This window comes from Octopus bimaculoides, chromosome 1, assembly GCF_001194135.2.
Source record: "Octopus bimaculoides isolate UCB-OBI-ISO-001 chromosome 1, ASM119413v2, whole genome shotgun sequence".
NCBI classification, from domain to species: domain Eukaryota; kingdom Metazoa; phylum Mollusca; class Cephalopoda; order Octopoda; family Octopodidae; genus Octopus; species Octopus bimaculoides.
The window spans coordinates 148,420,047-148,441,134 of NC_068981.1; the positions used below are offsets into that span (position 1 = coordinate 148,420,047).

Sequence of the window (21,088 nt, forward strand, 5' to 3'; positions counted from 1 at the left end):
CTGGTGAACCAGGAGGCTACACCAGGCTTCAATCTGATTTGGCAGAGTTTCTACAGCTGGATGCCCTTCCTAATGCCAACCACTCCGAGAGTGTAGGGGGTGCTTTTATGTGCAACCGGCACGAAGGCCAGACAGGCGGTACTGGCAATGGCCACGCTCAAAATAGTGTATTTTACGTGCCACCTGCACAGGAGCCAGTCGAGCCAGTTGAGCCAGTCCAGCGCCATTGTCTATTAAAAACAGTTTTTGCTGATTGACTTAGTCGAATTATTTTGAAAATCTAAATATTTTCCCAAAAGCTATATCAATTCATGACATGAAATATCATTAACAAATTTTAATGACTAAATCATACATTAAATTATTATTTTTTCAAATGGAATTATATAACATCTATTAACCATTTGAGTAGCAAAAGTAAAAACCTGCATCCTTACCAGTTCCAAACAACCACAAAAAATTCCGTGCAATTTTCTGAGACCAATGGATTGTTTCATCAGTGTCCATCCAATTTATAGAACGAAGCTTCTGTAAGTAACAAAAACATTTCATCAATGACATATTGTACACATAAGATACTAATAATTGTTCAATCAGGCAACAGTCAAAAGAATTTCTATAAAGTTTAAAATAAGTGCAGGGGTGGCTGTGTGGTAAGAAGTTTGCTTCCCAACTGCATGGTTCTGGGTTCAGACCCACCACATGGTACATTGGGCAAGTGTCTTCTATTGCCTCAGGCCGACCAAAGCCTTGTGAGTGGATTTGGATTTGTCATATACATACACGCACGTGTGTGTGTGTGTGTCTGTGTTTGTTTCTTACAGCTGCTTGACAACTGATGTTGGTGTGTTTACATCCCTGTAACTTAGTGGTTTGGCAAAAGAGAATCAATAAAATAAGTACAAGGCTTAAAAAGAAAATAAGCCCTGGGGTTGATTAGTTCAACTAAAATTCTCTAAGGTAGTGCCCCAGTATAGCCACAGTCTAATGATCAAAACAAGTAAAAGATTAAAAGATAAAAGAGACTCTAGCACAGGGGTGGTAACCTGTGACCTTTCATGTAGTTAAGCATAAACCTATGGAAGAAGTCTTTTATTTGTATTTTAATTCATATTTTATATTAAAAAAAATTGTTCATTACACAGAGTTATCATCATATCATCATCATCATCGTTTAACGTCCACTTTCCATGCTAGCATGGGTTGGACAATTTGATTGAGGACTGACGAACCAGATGGCTGCACCAAGCTCCAATCTGATCTGGCTGAGTTTCTACAGCTGGATACCCTTCCTAACACCAACCACTCAGAGAGTGTAGTGGGTGCTTTTATGTGCCACCAGCACAAGGGCCAGTCTGGCGGTACTGTCAACGGCCACGCAACAATTTTTAAAAGAATGCACATCCCAGTTTCCATGACATATAAGTGACAGAGATTATAATAACCCCATCCACTGAACAGGACACCACTCTATCGCAGGTTTAAGTTCTCACCTATCATTGGAACTCATTTATAGCTGGGTGACTCTGGAGCAACAAGAAATGAAGTGTTTGGCTCAAGAACACAATGCACAACCCAGTGCAGGAATCGAAACCGCAATTTTATGATTGTGAGTGAAACATCTTAACAACTAGGCCACGTGCCACACATTTAGTCCAGTATTGCCTTAAAGTATAAAATGGTTTCCCTTCCCTACTGTGGGTAAGTTGATAGGAGGTTCAACTGCTAACCAAGTGTTTCATTGCTTATTGCATATCACTGGTGTATCATATTGTTCTTAACTTCTGTAATTTAGTTCATGTAACTGGAGACAGATACTATACAGTAGTCGTTGCTTTTTTGGGGTCAGTACTTATTGTACATCTATGATCTAAAGCATACATAGTGTATCTAGATCTACGTTACAGAACTGTGATTTGAAGGAGATGGAACTGTTATTTTTAGTTCACTGAACGATGACGTTGAGCTCCTTCTTTGACTTGTGACTAATTTAATAATTTACAGTGTCGAAATGGGAGTTTTATGTCATGTGAATAAATGAATTAAACACCACAACGGCTTGAAACTTTATACAAGGGAGGCAACTCTTCATTCTTAATTTTTTTCCCGCCATTGTTTACTGTTAGTCACGGAAGGAAAAATTCACCAAGGATTAGGTAGGTGAGAGGTAGAAGAAAGATAGAGTGAGAAAGAAAGGGAGAGAGAGAAAATGTTGTTTATGATACGTTAATGGGTCATGTTCAGATCTGTTCTATATGAAACAAGAACATCAATTATGATGGGCTCACGAAGAGACCATCATGTGGTTTGCTCAAGTGATCATCACTGTCACTCCATTAAAGTAACCAAAGCCAGTAGCAAGACTAGCAGCAGCAGTACCACACCACCAACAAAAAATGACTACCGTCATCACCAGCAATGCCAAAAATGACCAAATCCATCACCTCTGTCAAAACAAACTATTACCACTGCCACTGCTACCACTGCTGCCAACATAAAACACAATTCAGTAATGTTATCACTTACTTTGATGAAATGTACCAAAACCAAGCAGGAAACACCTAAGAGAAGATCCCAAACACTGCAAAAAAAAAAACAAAGAAAACACGAAGATAGGATTAATAAATAAACAACAAAACATTACATTATTGGAAGTTTTGAAGAAATTATTTATAACAGAAGAACATACACACACACACACTCATACACATATAGATATCTATACGCACACACATACATCATCATTATTTTGATGTCCACTTCTTCATGCTAGCATTGGTCAGAGTTTACAGTGGCAGATTTTTTTTACAGCTGGACACCTTTCCTGTTACCAACCTTCACCTGTTTCCAAGCAAGGTAATATTTCTGGGTGATCAGATACATTTTTGCAGAATATTGGAAATGAGTGGTACAACTTGTATGACAGTAACACCCATTTACAGCTATCACGCTCATTATGTAAAGATGAGACAGACAGACAGACACACACACACACACACACACACATATGCACATGCATGATGGACTCCTTTTAATCTACCAAATCCACATATAAGGCTTTTGTCAACCCAGGGCTGAGATATTGGCCAATCCTTGTTCTACAGAGGTGGCCAAGTATCTCCTCAATCCTTGTCAGTGCCATGTAAAATGCACCCAGTACATTCTGTAAAGTGGCTGGCATTAGGAAGGGCATCCAGCTGTAGTAACCATGCCAAAACGGACAATTGGAACCTGGTGCAGCTCTTTGGCTCACCAGCTCCTGTCAGACTGTCCAACTCATGCCCCAACATGGAAAACGGATGTTAAATGATGATGATTTGCCCAAAGATTCAGGTAATGGGATTGAATCCAAAACCATGTAGTTAGGAAGCAAACTTCTGAAGTATACTGCTACATTGCATACAGGAATACTTCGAAAATATGGCAGTTGGAACTTGCCTCTTGCAACAAGATGTATCCTTCATTATATTTGCAGTATCTGAATTGATACCAGTATTTGAGGTACTTGATTGGTCAAAGAGGAAATTGGCTACATAGATACTAAGAACATGCAAGATCCTGACATCAATTGGAAAGTTTCACAGAAATGGTAATATTGTCAGCAACGCTGGGTTAACTATTAAGCAAAATGAGCATGTGCTTAGGTTATCAACTTAAGGTGGGAACCACTGAAATAGTAAATGGTTAATGACAAAAAAGATATGACTTTAAACTTGCTAAAATCATTTTTGAGATGCCTTATCTCTACTAAGTATAGAAGATGTGTTACATAAGATTAATTTTGAGGATCTGATCAAAGACTTTGCAATTAAAAAAAAGTAAGAGAAAACTTTTCAAATAGAAATAAAGTGGAAGTATACAAAAATAAACATGATTTTCAATCTTATTGTTAGACTTGCTTCATTTTGAAAAATAAAAATTTATTTTATGGTCTATCATTGTTTATATTTTGAATTATACATATATAGGGGGCACTAAAATCTTTTAAGTGCTTAGGGCCTCTCTGGGTCTTAATCTGGCTCTAATTGTTAGGTTCTGTTTCAGAAGAAAAGAGTGGGGAACAGGTTGAAGATCAATGCAGACAACTGTTGAGTGTCATTTGGTGTAACTCAGGCAATAACTGCTAAATGATGGCAGCAAAAATAACGTCAACTCCTTTACTGTGGGGAGTAGATATAGCCACTCAAAATTTTGTCTCCCTTTACTGCGGAGAGAAGTTTTATATACTAGGCTATCTTATGTTGAGAAATGTCATGTTTGAAATTATATTCTGTTGTGAGATGTCAAGTTTATTGAGGCAATGGGACTAGCAGAAAATATCATTTCTAGTTTTTGGTAGATATTTAACATCTTTACTGATGAAATCTAATTTAACAGAGAAGGGGTTAACAGAGTGTCCAAAAGTGAAGATAATAACATCATGTAGGTAGGTAGGTAGGTAGCAAATTTCTCAAGAAGTACTCACTTCTCAATGACCTTTGATGGAACTTCAGAATAGCTGGAGTAGCAGATCTCAACAGAGAATAAGAAGAGAAACACTTTGGTTCTAAAAAGGTATGTTTCCTGTAAACTTGAAGATGGTGCTAATATTCTTTCTAATTTTGGTACGAGGCCAGTAACTTTAGGTGAATAAGGTTAGTTGATTACATTGACCCCAGTGTTTAACTGATATTTATTTTATCAACCCCTAAAGGATGAAAGACAAAGTTAACTTTGGTGGAATTTGAAATCAGAATGTAATGAATTGGAAGAAATATTGTTTTGCATTTTTATCTGATGCTCTAATGCAGAGGTTCTCAAACTTTTTGGGCAACATAATACCCCTCATGGCCACATAATACCCCTCATGGCCACATAATACCCCCCAGTGCCCCCACCCCTGTTTTTTATGTATAAATAAATATTTTATATTTTACTAATTTATATATACTATGAATCATTTGATATTTAATATAATATTATATAATTTGTATACAGTACTATAATAATATTATAATAAACTCATAGCATTCCCCAATCTACTGCCTTCCTCCCAACGCCTCCTTTTTCTCTAACCCACCCACTAGGCACCAGTGCCCACTTGGACTATCCCACCGCCTACTGGGGTGGGGGCAGTAGTGCCCACTTTGAGAACCTATGCTCTAATGACTCTGTCAATTAGCTACCTTTGATGCTAATATTGCTTTCAAATTTTAGCACAAGGCCAGAAAGTTCAAGGGAGGTGTAAGCTGATTACATTGACTCCAGTGCTCAACTGGTACTTATTTTATTGACCCTGAAAGGATGTAAAGCAAAGTCAGCCTCACTGAAATTTGAACTCAGAACATAAAGATGGATGAAATTGCCTGTTGTGCTAACAATTCTGCCAGCTTGCCACCCTCACTGGTGTTAATATCAACATAAAGTTTGGCATCTCTTGAACTTGTTACTCTTACATCACATCATACTTCAAAAGTCATACATTTACAATCCATGAGCAGGAAATAGCTATGAAACACTTCAAAAAGACAGTGAAGGTTTTAAACCCTCAAAATATAACAGAAAAAGTGTTATGTCACATTCCAGTGGAAAATATTGGACATGAGATCAGCAGCTGCTCAAAAATGTCATCCCATGATACTCTGATATGTATGTAATACATACAGTAATACATATTCACATTAACAAGACAATTTTGAAATACATTATAAATTCCCCTCACATTTCACCCTACCATAATGAAAATAAGAGGAAAAAAAAAAAGCACAGGACACATTAGATAAAGTAGTCTAAGATACCATTAAACAAATGGAATGGTCACATGTGGAATGCCTTTGATAAAATATCTGCATGAATCAGAGTTGACGTCATCCGAGAAACATCAAGGATGAAGTGATTTTCATAAAAAGCAATATATCACTAGTAGCCTTCACTGAGCTGAGATTACAGTGAGTAAGTGTGTGTGATTGCATGTGTGTGTGTATGTGTGTGTGTGTGAGAGAGAGAGAGAGAGAATGTGTATGTATTTGTGAGAGTGTGTGTGTGTGTGTGTGTGTGTGTGTGTGTGTGTGTGTGTGTGTGTGTGTGTGTGTGTGTGTGTGTGTGTGTGTGTGTGTGTGTGTGTGTGAGCTTGTTTCGATGATTATAATTTATTGAAAGCTGTAACTTAAATCATTAATCAGGTTCTCATTGTCCTTGGACAATTATATATATATAAAAAGAAAATAACAAAAGAAAAAACAACAACAACAGGCTTACAAACAGATGCACAAGACTAAATGAGGAAACTTATTCTGATTGGCTGACAATTCATAATGGAAATACATTTTTTTAAAATCCAAATATATTCAATAAATGACAATAGCTGTTTATTTATTCTCATATGTCACATTATTTTTTGCATATACTGCAGTCAGCAATGGATATATACATGTTTCAAAAAATATTTTTCATTTACAAATTGCTGAACCAATCAAATCAATAATTATTATAAAAATTCTGCTCATTTATGATCTTGTGTACCTATTTATAACCCTGGTTTACCATTTTATCAGTGATTGTTCTAAGTTTGGCAACAAGTATAATGATTTGCAAAAATCCCATCTTCTGATAAACAAACTATTCTATTTTTATATTGATTTTGCATTTTGGCACAAGGCCAGAAATTTCAAGGAAAGAGTAAGTTGATTACATTGACCCTAGTACTCAACTGGTATTTATTTTATCAAGGATGAAAGGTAAAGTCAACCTCGTCAGAATTTGAACTCAGAATGTAAAGATAGATGAAATGCTACTATTCTATTTTAATATTCATTACTTATTTGCTCTCATTTGTATTCATGTCCACACTCTCTCTTTCAATATACATATGCATGTGCAGGTGTGGCAGTGTGGTTCAGAAGCTTAGTTCTCAACCATATGATCTTGGGTTCAGTCCTGCTGTGCAGTACCTTGAGCAAGTGTCTTCTACTGTAACCTCAGGCTGGCCAAAGCATTGCGAGTGGATCTGGCAGACGGAAGTGGCATGAAATGGTGAGAAATGACCTTCAGATGTTGAGCCTCACAGAAGAGATGACAATGGACCGAGACAACTGGCAACATGCCATGCTTGAGAAGGACGCTACCGACAAAGTAAAATCCATGTCCATAACCTCCTCGCACAACCCACCCCACTGTTTCTCTTCTCCCCTCCATTCTCCATCATGTCTACCTGTCTGCACACAATATGCCCCTGTTAAATCCCTTCTTACTCCACCTCTGGCTCCCACTCTCCTTTCGGAATCTTGTGAACTCACTCACCTATCAACCCTCTCTCTAATCCCTGGTCCACTCCACTCTATACACCATCCTGTATCTTGGATGTACGACTCCTTCCCCGTCTCTATCACATCTACACCATCTTTTTCTCTTTTCCCTCTCTCTCTCTCCCCCCTATCTGAGGAAGTTATGTTTCTTTTCTAATGCAAGATACCTTTCTGTCCCTCAGTACTAATTCCCACCACCCCAGTTGGGGTTTTTAGTTCTGCAAGTTACTTGGTGACCTCACTACTGCTGGTGCCAAGTAAGAAGCACCAGTACACTCTGTAAAGTGGTTGGTGTTAGGAAGGGTATCCAGCTGTGGAACCCATGCCAAAATTGACACTGACGCTTGGGGCAGTCTTCTGACTTGCCTGTTTCTGTGAAACTGTTCAACTCATGCTAGCATGGAAAATGAGTGTTAAATGATGATGATGATGATATATGCATGTAATGTGTGCGCATGTTCCTGTATACTCTTGGCTAGACATGTGATAATTGTAAATGAGCATCATTGTCATACAAGCAGAGCTGTTTGTTTCCAGTCTTCTGTAAAAAAACATGCCTGGCTATGGGTAAACATTAACTTGCTTGGAAACAAATGGGGGTTGGCAATGGAAAGGGCATCTGGCCACAGGCTGTCCTGTCCAAATAATTTCCGTTTGACCTAGGTTTTGAAAAGTAGACATTATAACAACCACAACGATGATGATGGTGATAATGATGATGATATATAGATTATTGAATATTTCTGTTTATTAACAAAGGAAAAATAATCAATAAATAAAGAGAGTGTGTATATTTTATTAAAAGCTGAAGTTTCTTGAATCATAACTAACGCTTAGGTTAAAAGTATGGCAGCAGTTTGTGTGAATAAAAAGTATTGATAAATGCATTGAAGTATATTGAATAACTGAGACTTCAATCGTTGCAGAACCAATTGTTAGAAAATGCCTCATATTTACCTATTCAATTATGAAAAGAATGCAAGAATGTGTACATATGTTGTGAGAATATTTTTAAAGAAATTTTCAGTTCTCAGTAAGCTGTATATACTTTTTTATTACACTAATATTTGTAAGCGTAATCTTAACTTGCTAACCTAAAAGAAACATGCTATTGAAAGATCAGATGTTAGGGTTGTTGCAGTTACATGGAGGGGAGTTGTCCATGTTCATGCTTGAAAATTTGCTTCTATCTATACTAACTATTAAAGCAGTGAAGATTTGGTGTAACTCCACTTTATTTTAATGCTATTTCTATAAAATATCTTATGATATCTATGGTCTACTTGGAAATACTAATTTGTAAGGCTTAGAAAATCCTAGCAATGTTGGCATGAACATTTCAACTATATAACTGATCATACCATATAGTATTTAATTTTCTATTTCTATGTTTATGTGAGTTAGTGTTCTATCTTTGAAACTGTTGTTTTTTAATGCACCACTGTAATAATAATCAGTATGTTATCAGAGGATAAGTAAGATAGATAGATAAGTACTTACTAGTAATACTAATTAAGTTTTTAAGGACCACTGGAGATGGTAGGAATATATACTAATACAAAACAATTCATCATTAGGTTTACAATAAGGGCAGTATTTACCAGTACCTAAATTTATTGTTATCTTTAAGAAATTAATAATACTTTGATCTATACCTATTATGATATTTAAATCTAATTCTTTGGATGTGTCGATAATGAAATCCATTCTAACACCATCATCATCATCGTTTAACGTCTGCTTTCCATGCTGGCATGGGTTGGACAAGTTGACTGAAGACTGGTGAGCCGGAGGCTGACCCAGGCTCAATCTGGTCTGGCAAAGTTTCTACAGCTGGAAGCCTTTCCTAACACCAACCACTTCGAGAGTGTAATAGGTGCTTTTTACGTGCCACTGGCATGAGAGCCAGTCAGGCAGTTCTGGCAATGACCATGCTCACGCTCAAAAGGTGTTTTTACATGCTACCTGCACGGTAACCAGTCCGGTGGCACTGGCAACGACCACACTCAAATGTTGTTTTTCAAGTGCCACCAGCACGGGAGCCAATCCGTGGCCCTGGCAACAGTCACGCTCGGATGTGCTTTTAATGTCCCACTGACATGAGTGCCAATCAGGTGGTACTGTCATTGGCCACATCAGCGATTTTGGTTTGTTTACACTTGCCTTAATAGTTCTTCGCATTAGTAAATGATAGTAAATGATGTTATATTTATGTAGAACACAGCATAATTTAGAATAACAGAAACATGTATGGTGTAGACAACTCAACATCCAGTCAGTTGTGTAGCTAGTGGTGGTAAGTGAGAAAGGGGCTGTCCACTCTGAGTAATGCTTTTTATGGGTGAGGGGAAGCACTTTTGGGTTTGCTACAAACAAATCATTTGTGGGGGTTTTCAGCCAAAAATTGCAGAACCATCTTTTGCAGTCTACAAGAGACTACCAACATCACCATTATGCTTGTGTGTGCGTGTGTATGCGTGTGTGTGTGTGTGTGTGAGAGAGAGAGAGAGAGAGAGAGAGAGAGAGAGAGAGAGAGAAAGAGAGAGAGAGGCAATGCATGTAAAATATATTAAAGGCTACTCATACTTCACCTAAGAATGTAGAAAAGTATTATATACAATTCAACCCTTTAGCATCCATATGCTATATCAAATATAATGCTTATTTGTCACTTTAAATTAACCATGCATTATCTTGTAGCTTCAAAATTTTGATGATGTGATTGCTTATTTTTAGAACAACATTGTAGGGTAGGTATGAGAGGCTGGATCTGACCAGTTTGAACATAAAACAGGTAGAATATTTGACCCAGATATGGCTGGTTTATATGCTAAAGGGCTAAACTTTTTCTATGTAGACTATAGAGAATAGTCAGAATTGGAGTGTATAAGGCAAAAGGTCATCTCCATGGTGACTAAATATTCAAAGACAGGTGGTATATAACTGGTACTTACTTTGTTTCTTCCAGTTTTGCAAAAGTGTAGTAAACACATTTTAAAAAGTCTCGTGGAATTTTCTTTAAGCCCAAGATATTCTGGAAAAAAAAAAAAAAACTCAGTTGTTATTTGACAGACAAAAATTTACATGCTTAACAATACTCCCTTTCTTATAGAATTGAGTTAAAGGAGCCCCTACATGGTTCCTTGCACTACTAGAATCTACAGCCAAATTTCCCTTAAATAGTACAATAAGAAATGCATCAGTTCTTTCTCTTCCTGGCATAAATCCCAGCCGCATTTCATTGACTTTACTAATCCTCTTTCCAGACACTCTTTCCAAAACCTTCATCCCATGCTCCAATAACTTAATTGTTCTGTACGAGCAAATCCTAATTTAGAACAGGTGTACTGCATTCATATGCATTGATAGAGGTGAATATAAAGGTTGACAACAGGAAAGGCATCCAGCTATAAAACATTGACTCAGAAACATATACACACACACACACACACACATATGCATGCACACACATATACACACACATTCAAGAAATTTGAAATTGTGTAAATGTATGAATTTTAAACATATACACACACACACACACACACACACACAGAGAAAATCTGCCTTTTATAGATAAGATATACAAACATATATAAATACTTACTGAAAGTAATAGAAGTGAAACTAATATATATAAATACATAATGAAAGTAATTGAAATTGAAACTACATAATAGTGAAAGTATTAATAAAGATGTTATTGTTTCACTTTTGAAACTAAGAGAGAAACTGTAATACAGAAACTGTGAGAGAGAAGAGATTGCTCCGGGTTTGCATTAGGCAAGAAGTTGAAAATATTTTTTGGGCCCATGACACTGCATGGACTCTAAGTAAGGCATGTGTAAAATTTGAATGAAATCTGTTGGGTAGTTCTTGAGTTTTAGGGATGCACACATACAGACAGACAGACATTGTCAGCTTTATACATATAGATTATATAACAGTTGTTGAAACAGATTGCCACCTAATAGTATAAAACTAAACACATGTGAAATCTTTAAATATGGTCATTCCATATATTTAACAATTTTAACAATATTTATAATGCATATCTAATATCAGCTGGTTTCTGCTTCTGATACAGAGGATTATTGATGTTTATGAAAGCAACATAGATACAAATCAATGGCTACAGATGTAAAACTGATTTTTCTGAAATTATGTTTTATGTAAATCAGATTAACATAATACTATAGTGTGTTTTTTGACATCAATAACCTTTAGCATGTCAATTTTTATATCAATTATACCAAATTCATTTGTTATCTGCATTTCTGATCCAAGAACATTGTATAGGCTATGAATAATGACCCTTTACTTTAAACACAAGATAAAGAAATAAAGACTGTCAGCAAACACCTATCCAACTACCACATACATACATACATACATATATGTATGTGTGTATATATTTATGTATTGTTTGAAATTCAAATACTTAATCAATTAGTCTGTCCTGACGTATAAGTCACAATACTGATAAGGTATATATGCTCAAGTTCATTTTTTTTTCTCAAATTTTTGTCCAATACAGAAAAAGCTAGTCACCAGAACAGAAACAAGGTTCTTTCAGTTGAAGTTGGACAACATTAGCTAGGTTGTCATACATTTTTTTTTCGCCCTTTTAAAGCCTAGCCAGGCTCATGGGCCCGGTTTCCTGGTTTCTTTGGTGTATGTGTTCCCCACCTCAGCTGGACGGGACGCCAGTCCATCGCAGCGTTACTCAAGAAGTAGAAAGAAAGAGCAAGAGAAAGTTGGGACGAAAGAGTACAACAGGGGTCGCCACCATCCCCTGCCTGAGCCTTGTGGAGCTTTAGGTGTTTTCGCTTAATAAACACACACAAGGCCCGGTCTGGGAATCGAAACCGCGATCTTCCGACCGCAAGTCCGCTGCCCTAACCACTGGGCCATTGCGCCTCCACTGAGGTTGTCATGCATGCTTGATGTCATTTTCTCTGAGGCCTAATTAAATTCTCTTTTTTTTTTATTATTTTTATTTTTGGCAGGATTCAAGCCAGTCAATAACAAAAATGACAAGGACAGGGATTTGTGAATAAGAGTGCAAGTTAGTGTGTTTATCTATGTAGGTGTTTCATACTATACATCTTTTATCTTTTACATGTTTCAGTCATGAGACTGTGGCCATGCTAGACCACTGTTCTAACCCAGAAACAAGGCTCTTTCATTGGTATTTAGACAGCACCAACTAGGTAGTTGTGTGCATGTGAGAAAGTGTGAGCATGCATGTTAATGAGAGAGAGAGAGAGAGAGAGAGAGAGAGAGAGAGAGAGAGAGAGAGAAATAGAGTGTGTGTGTGTACACATATGTATGTTTCTTTCGGTGAAAATATTGTTGTTATTCTATGAGTAAATCTGCATGCTTTGTCCTCATACACAGATATTATGAGGATATTTTCAAACATCCATGTATAATGTCAAGTGAAATCCTCAGTGTGAATTGTACGGAATCTGCATCCCTTTTTTGAGCATCAAGTTTTTCATTGTTATTTCCTGCTCCTGCTTTGCAAAAGCATACTCTACAAAGTGAGAGATAATATGTTACCTTGTGGTCCGAAATAGACCACTTTGCATATGGAAAGCTTTTGGTAATATAGTTACACATGATTTTCTGTTGGTATATACATGTATATATATATATATATATATATATATATATATATATGTGTGTGTGTGTGTATGTGTTAATAAATCTCTGTGTGTGTGTGTGTGTATGTGTTAATAAATCTCTGTGTGTGTGTTTGTGTGTGTGTGTGTGTAGCTTTTCATTTGCAGACTAAGTGCGGTAGAGTTGTGTGACTTCTCTAGTCATCAACCAGAAAATACTTTCTGAGGGGCTCCTTTCCAATTCTCATGATGCTATTTGCCTCAAGTTTATAGATACCATCCATGAATAAGATGACAGAAAACCAAGATATGTGGTGCACTGCCGTACTCAAGAAGACCCATCCACCACAACAGAACTGAAATCCTAAAACCAAGCATTGAACCAAGCATAAGAAGCATTGGTGTGGATGCTGCTGCCACATAAAAAGCACTGATGCTAATGCAAAGTAAAAAGCACTGAGGATGGTACCACGTAAAAAGCACCCAGTACGTGCTGTAACATGGTTAGCATTAGGATGGACATCCAGCTATAGAAACCAAGCCAAAACAGACTATGGATCCTTGTGCAACCCCTGGCCTTGCCAGTTCTTGTTCAGCTGTCCAATCCATGTCAGCATAGAAAACATATGTTAAATGCTAATGATGATGATGATAATGATGGATCCGTTTTGACTCTTAGTGGTTAGTGAATGGTTTCAAAGGAGTGTGTCTGTATGCATGCATGAGTGTGTGTGTGTGTATGTGTATGTGTTCTGCACATATATGTATTAGTGAATGTGCTTGTTTTCATATGTGCAGATGCTTCAAGAGACAGACCTACCTTGACTTGTCCAATACTGATTGTAATAGCAGCAGCACTTGTAAAAGAGTTAATCACAGGGTAAGATATGAAATTTACTAGAATTCCTGCAAAGAAACAAAATGAAAATTTCCTCAGACTTTGATAACAATTATAGATTATTTAGTAGAGAATATTGTACACTTGAGTGTAATCTGATATATGATGGGTAATGACATATGATGGGTAATGACATATGATGGGTAATATTTTTTGAATCTGACATGATTGGAATATATTTTTGCCCTTGTGGCAAAAATCAGGTAATGTAACATACAATAATAATTATAATTTTATTTTTCAAATTTCATGAATTTCATGTATTTATACAAAATAATTATCATTTGTAGTCTGTTTTCCATGTTGGTATGGGTTGTCATTTTCAAAATAAAAATATTTCTTGAATTAAAGAAAAAAATAAAACAAAATTCTCATCTGCATATTTAACTTGCATATTCACAATCGGCACACTGAAAGGTAGGTCTGGTGAGATTGTTGAGATACTTGAACGGAGATGTATCGATTTGTGCTGCCTCACAGGCAAAGAACACAGGTACAAGATTTTCTGGGCAGAGAACATTGGTGGTGTCAGGGGCGTGGGTATACTTCTTGCGGAAAAATGGGTTGATAAGATAATCGAGATAGTCAGAGTATGCAACAGAATACTTAAGATTAGATTAGTGCTTCATCATGGGTTAGCAACCATTATCTCGGCCTATGCCCCTCAGCTGGGGCTACCTGATGGACAGAAAGACCGATTTTATGACACTTTCTTGCAGACTCCCTCGTTGACGAATGACAGGGACCTTCTATTTGTGGCTGGTGACTTCAATGGACATGTTGGGCAACATATAGGGGGGTTTCCATGGCGTACATGGAGGCTACGGTTTTGGTTCCCGCAATGAGGAGGGAACCAGGCTGCTGGAGTTCTGCGATGCAAATGATCTTATGGTTTGCAGGACTAACTTCAGGAAACCTGCCAGTCACCTAGTCACCATTCGAGTGTGATCGAAGGGCACCCAGCTGTAGAAACTCTGCCAGATCAGATTGGAGCCTGGTGCAGCCATCTGGTCCGCCAGTCCTTAGTCAAATTGTCCAACCCATGCCAGCATGGAAAGTGGATGTTAAACGATAATGATGATGATGATGATGATGATGATGATGATATAGGTTGCCAACAGCCAATTGTTTTAACTATCATTCACAAATGTAATATTGCCTGATATTATCCATGGCATTATTTCTTAAATGACAGCTAACAACTTAGCTTTAATATAGTAAACAAAGGTGATAAAGCCATTAAAATTAGAGTTATCTTCCTTTGCAGGCTGTACAAACTTAAAGAAATCAAGATATACTGCCAATTTTATTAACTGCTGGTCCTTTATGGGAACGTAGATATTCAGATCATTAATAGTGAATATTTATTTAGTGGTAGTTTTTGGTTCATTCCTAGATTAATCTTATTGCATTATATTTTTCTCTCTCTTTTTTTTTTTAAATTTGGAATAGCTGCTGGTAATAAAGAATAAGGATGTTAGTGACAATGAGTATACAAAAGACATATAAGCTGTTAGCTTTCTACTATCTGGACATTTAAATGTAAGTGTTGATGAAGAGGCTCTATGTGGTTACTCATTTACTAGAAATTACAGCAAAATTTTTCTCAAAACAAACCTTACCATCTTAAACAAAGGAAATATTGTATAATGTAGTCCCGGACAGTCTCAGAATGAGATGGGATGGCCATGATGGGTAATACCTTTTAGGGCTGATCTAAGGTTAACCAATGATACCAACAGCAGCATCAACAACATGAATGGTATTCTTTGTCAGAAACCTGATAATCTTAATTATCTGCACCAGTGATCACATGAAAAATAATCTACAGACTAACTCAATCAATTGGGTTAGTCACACTAATTAGGTTAAACAACACCCTCTAATTATATAATTTAGTTTCCCTAAGAGTAATGTACAGAATAACAATCAAATATATTGCTTCTCTACATGAACTATGTTAGTCTCACACCCACTGAACTATTTAATATAGTTTGTCTCTCATTATTTTAGCTAAACAAAACAATAATGTTGAATATAAATTTTCCCATGCAATGTCATGAGAAAGTGTGAAGCTTGATATTTGTAAAGTTGATGACAATTATAGCTGCATGGTGGTTCTGGGTAAGCAGTCAATAGGTTTAGAAAAGCAATTCTTCTTTTTGGAAGAACGTACTATCTTTTATCCTTTACCTGTAACCTGTTTCAGTCATTAGACTGTAGCCAGGTTAGGGCACTAGCTTGAATTTTTATTGACCCCAGTACTTATTTTTTAAGCCCGGTACTTATTTTATCGGTCTATATTGCCAAACTGCTAAGTTACGGGGACATAAACACACCAGCACCAGTTGTCAGTTGTCAACACAGACACACACACATAAGATATATATATATATATGTGTGTGTGTGTGTGTGTGTGTGTGTGTGCGGTGGGCTTCTTTCAGTTTCCATCAACCAAATCCACTCACAAGGCTTTAGTTGGCCCAAGGCTATAGTAGAAGACGCTTGCCCAAGGAGCCACGCAGGAATCAAGTGGTTGGGAAGCAAGCTTCTTACAACACAGCCACCACTGCGCCCATGTATACTAGTATACATTCCCCCTAAGTTCACATGTGTGAAGTGAATACTCAACATCAGGTGGCTGCAAAAGGGTCTGAAATGACACAATTGAAATGACAACAGGCATCAACAAGATCAGTTATGAAATAAGACACAGATACTGGAACTGGATCAGACACGTCCTCAGGCAAGATCAAGAAAGTGATTGTCTGGTACCACTAAAGTGGAAGCCCAAGGGGAAAAGAGCAGCAGGGTGCCCTAAAACCACACGGTGAAGGACCATTCACAAGGAAACATGATGAGAAGAGCAGAGAAGCTGGAATGAAACTAGAACAATAGTAGAAAATAGAGCTGGTTAGACAGATAGTGTTGCAGTCTTATGTGCCTCATGGCAAGGAGAGAACTAACTAACTAACTAAGTTGATTTTATTGTTAGAATATATGCTAACAATTTTTGTCTAAACATATAAAACAAATATTTTAATATTTTTATATTTTCTGAAAATAAAATCGTTTGTTATATCCATGAAATAGGTCATAAGACGAACAACTGATTTCTTTATTTGTCGAGAAGGAAAATAATGAATAATCAATCGGTTTCACAAATTGTGTTGGTCAGCAGTCTTAGTGAGAAATATTGTCAGACAGAACAGGCAGAACAGGACAGTTTCCCCTGGCTTCACCAGCAGAAACGTTCTCTCAAAATTCAGAGGGCTGAGAGGTTTCTTTTTTCTTCTCCTTTTCAGGGAAGTGTCCTGTCAGATATTCATGGGTCCAATGGGCTTCAAAACTCCAGACTAATGTATTAGGTGAATCATAACCCAGTTATAGGTACTATTAGCCAATGTCTATTTTGCATATCTTTATTGCCCACAAGGGGTTAAACATAGAGGGGACAAACAAGGACAGACAAAGGGATTAAGTCAATTACATCAGCCCCAGTGCGTAACTGGTACTTAATGGTACTTAACTGATGTGGAGTGGTGTGATGTGGTTGTGTGGGGTGTTGTGGGTGGGGTGTGTGGAGTGAGAATATGTGTGTGTGTGTGTGTGTGTGTGTGCATATATATATATATATATATATATATATATATATATACTTTCTCCTCCTCCTATTCCTCCTTTGATTTAACTTGCAATTTTCCATTCAGACAGAATTTGTTGTTGCAGATTTTCTATGGCTGGGTGCCCTTCCCCTTGCCAACATTAATTTGTTTCCAAGTGAGATAATGTTTTCAATGATGAGATAAGTTTTCTCAGAAGATTGAAAATGAATGACACTGCTTATATAACAATGATACTTGTTTACACTTGTTATGTATGTGTAAACATATATATAAATTTTGTATAATATATATGAATATATATATTATATCAACAATAACAACAACACCTTGTTAGTTTTGACATATAGCCTTCTGGGTTATTTATACTGAAGAATAGAAGTCAAAATGAAACTTCCACATAAACTATATAAAATATTTAAAATTGTCACTGTGTAAAATAGTTGCTTACATCTTTTCATAATGAACCTGGCTTAAACTGTCCACATCGAAATGTTCATATTCAAATTGAAATTCTGGTGGAAATCTGATTGTAATATGAATGATGTGAAGCTTCATTCAGTCAACACTACTCTAATATACACCAATATAATAAAGTTAGATACTTAATAGGAAATCTTGTCAAAATCTTGGTTATACTGAAAATAGAATAAAACATATAGGAATCTGAAATTACAAATATAGGCACAAAAAGTTTTTAGGGAACTTACCAAGATTGAAAAATCCCATTAACAATTGGACTATTCCACAGAAAAATGCTAATAAGATAGCATATGTTGGATCATTGTTGATAGGGGAATTCCCAAATGCTGCAGTCATTAAGGACATGATGGCAGTGGGTCCAAGTGTGATATCTTTGGCAGTCCCCAGGATGCAGTACACAAAGCAACCCATAAATGCTGCATAAAGGCCATACTGGAAAAAAAAGCAAAGTTCTATTAGTTAGAAATGATTTTGTTAATATCTGCACAGTATATGTAATATATTATAATTGTGGATGGAATAAAACAAGGAATTTGACTAATTTAATCTGCAGGTCAGTATAATTATGATCAAAAGCATTCTAGCTATGATTATGTAATTTTTAATTCAGACATGATATATCTTGGACTACATTGTTTAATGTGACCTTCCGTTATTTTTATGGTAGAGTATGATTTGAGAGAAACTTGGTTGCTATTTCAAGCAAATCTCATTGATGATCTTTCCTGATGATTTCATATTCACTACATAACAATCACAGCAACCTAAACTCTGGCCTTCTGCTTTAGGGTCAGAGAATACTTCAGGCTCCTAACAGTAGCTAACATACTACAAATCTGAGGTAAGAACTACAATGGAATACAGTTTCCATAACTGTGATGACACTGTAAGTTTACATGGAAACATTCAAGACCACATTCCTGAAAATACCACCTGACTAACAGGTATGGAGTCATACAATATACTTCAATTTCTATTTCAGAAATGTACTGTCTGTCTCTTCATTCTTCTTTCACCCATCATATATGTGTGTATGTATGTAGGAAAGTTTAAGTATTTCAGGGCTGTACGAGGTCTGATCAATAAGTATCCGGATTGGTGCCATAGTAATGAAGCTAAAGCATGCAAAGTGAAGTTGCTTGGCACAGATTGACCTTAAACTCTGCTGTGCATGCACACTAAGTTTTAAAATTGTAGCTCACTTCTGCTGTTTACAGCAGTGCTTGGAAGGAAGGTGTGTAGCGTGTGATCATTGTATTGACCATGACAAAGAAAGTTGTCATGGCGATACCTGCTCAGAGGCCTGCGCAAAGTTGCAGAAAGTGTATGAAGAGGAGTGTATGAACTGCACACAAGTGTACGAGTGGTTCAGAGGTTTCCAAGATGGCTGAAAAAACGTGGATATTGACAAACGTTCTGGGAGACCCGCAACCAATAGAACTGAGAAAAACATCATAAATGTATGTGCAGCTGTGAGGGGAAATCGTCGAAGCACCATCCATGAGTTATCAGAGGATGTGCAGATTAGTTATGGTTCAATTCAGTCCATTATCACTGAAGATTTGGGTATGAGACGCGTGTCTAGCAAGTTTGTGTCAAAACTGCTTTCAGCTGACTCAAAAGGCACTCAGGTTTCAGTTGCACAAGATTTCTTTGATTGTGTCAAGAACAATGAAAACTTTGTGTAGGCTTCTGAGCAGGTATTGTCAAGCTTTTGGCAAAATTTGATGCAAATTCTCTGCTCGACTGTCTCTGTCATGGTCAATGTAGCGTGATCACACGCTACACATCTTTCTTCCAAGCACTGCTGTAAGCAGCAGAAGTAAGCTAGAATATTATAACTTAGTGCACATACACAACAGAGTTTAAGGTCAATCTGTGCTAAGTGGCTTCACTCTCTGTGCTTTAGCTTTGTTACTATAGCAATAGTCCGGATACTTATTGATCAGACCACTATTAAGCTGAGTTGTATATTACAATTGTAGTTGTTGACATTGTAATGTGCCAGTTCCAGCATTTAATCTGCAGAAGAGAAGTTGATAAAAAAAAGCAGCCAAAATGGGGGTTCCTTTGAAGGGTCGCTGGATTAACGTTGCTCGACATTGCTCAACAGAGTGTATAACTTGGAAATTAAGAAGTTTCTCTAGGTTGATCCACAGCTTTTCTGTATTGAGAGGTCACAGCTCCAGTACTACGGACATGTGATTAGAATGTTGCAAGAAAGAATCACAAGACAAATTCTTCAAGCCAAGCAAACAAGCTGGAGACCAAGGGGTAGACCAAGAATGAAATGGTTGGATAATATCCAAAGTCACAGTTGGTCACATTTGGGAATCCAGCCAGAAAGTATACTGACAATTGTTTCTGATAGGGCCTTATGGGATAGGTGCCTGACGACTCTGTCCTCACAACCCTCCCAGGAAATATTGGGCAGAGAAAATGGATGGATGACATAAAAAAAACTGACTCACCTGTGGAGGTAATCTAGCAATTTTGGCATAAGCAAGTCCTTGGGGAACAACTGTTAATGTTACAGTTAATCCAGCAATTATGTCTGATTTTAAATAACTACACCTGAAAGTAAAATTAAAATTGAAAAAAATAAATGTTTGCATTAAAACCCTAAAAACGATGCTTCTGTGTTATAGAGAAGTGGGTGGGTTATAGAGGGAGTTATCTAATCTAATGCGCCCTTTTAAAGCCTAGCCAGGCTCATGGGCCCGGTTTCCCGGTTTCAATGGCATACATGTTTCCCAGCTGGACGGGAAGCCAGTCCATCACAGTGTTACTCATTTTTGCCAGCTGAGTGGACTGGAGCAACGTGAAATGAAGTGTTTTCCTCAAGAACACAACATGTCGCCCGGTCCAGGAATCGAAACCACAATCTTACGATAATGATTCTGACACCATAACCACTAAGCCATGCCCCTCCACAGAGGGACTTATGGTGCTATAATATATTCATTTACATGCATACAAACAAGTGCAGGTGTGGCTGTGTGGTAAGAAGCTTGCTTTCCAATCACATGGTTCCAGGTTCAGTCCTACTGTATAACACCTTGGGCAAGTGTCTTCTACTATAGTCTCGAGCCAATCAAAGCCTTGTGTGTGGATTACATAGATGGAAACTGAAACTCATCGTGTGTGTGTGTGTGTGTGTGTGTGTGTGTGTGT

The 21,088-nt window shown here is 37.1% G+C and overlaps 1 protein-coding gene across 1 annotated transcript in view; it reads right to left on the bottom strand.

The window, feature by feature from the left end:
* LOC106881254 (sodium-independent sulfate anion transporter-like) overlaps positions 1 to 21,088 on the bottom strand; it is a 156,592-nt gene that overhangs the window by 108,060 nt on the left and 27,444 nt on the right. Inside the window, exons 3-8 of the mRNA XM_052969848.1 lie at positions 20,386 to 20,488; positions 18,142 to 18,346; positions 13,731 to 13,816; positions 10,238 to 10,317; positions 2,527 to 2,581; positions 438 to 528 (exon numbers count right to left, since the gene is read on the bottom strand). Coding sequence (XP_052825808.1) covers positions 438 to 528; positions 2,527 to 2,581; positions 10,238 to 10,317; positions 13,731 to 13,816; positions 18,142 to 18,346; positions 20,386 to 20,488 — 620 coding nt within the window. The remainder of the gene's footprint in view (positions 1 to 437; positions 529 to 2,526; positions 2,582 to 10,237; positions 10,318 to 13,730; positions 13,817 to 18,141; positions 18,347 to 20,385; positions 20,489 to 21,088) is intronic.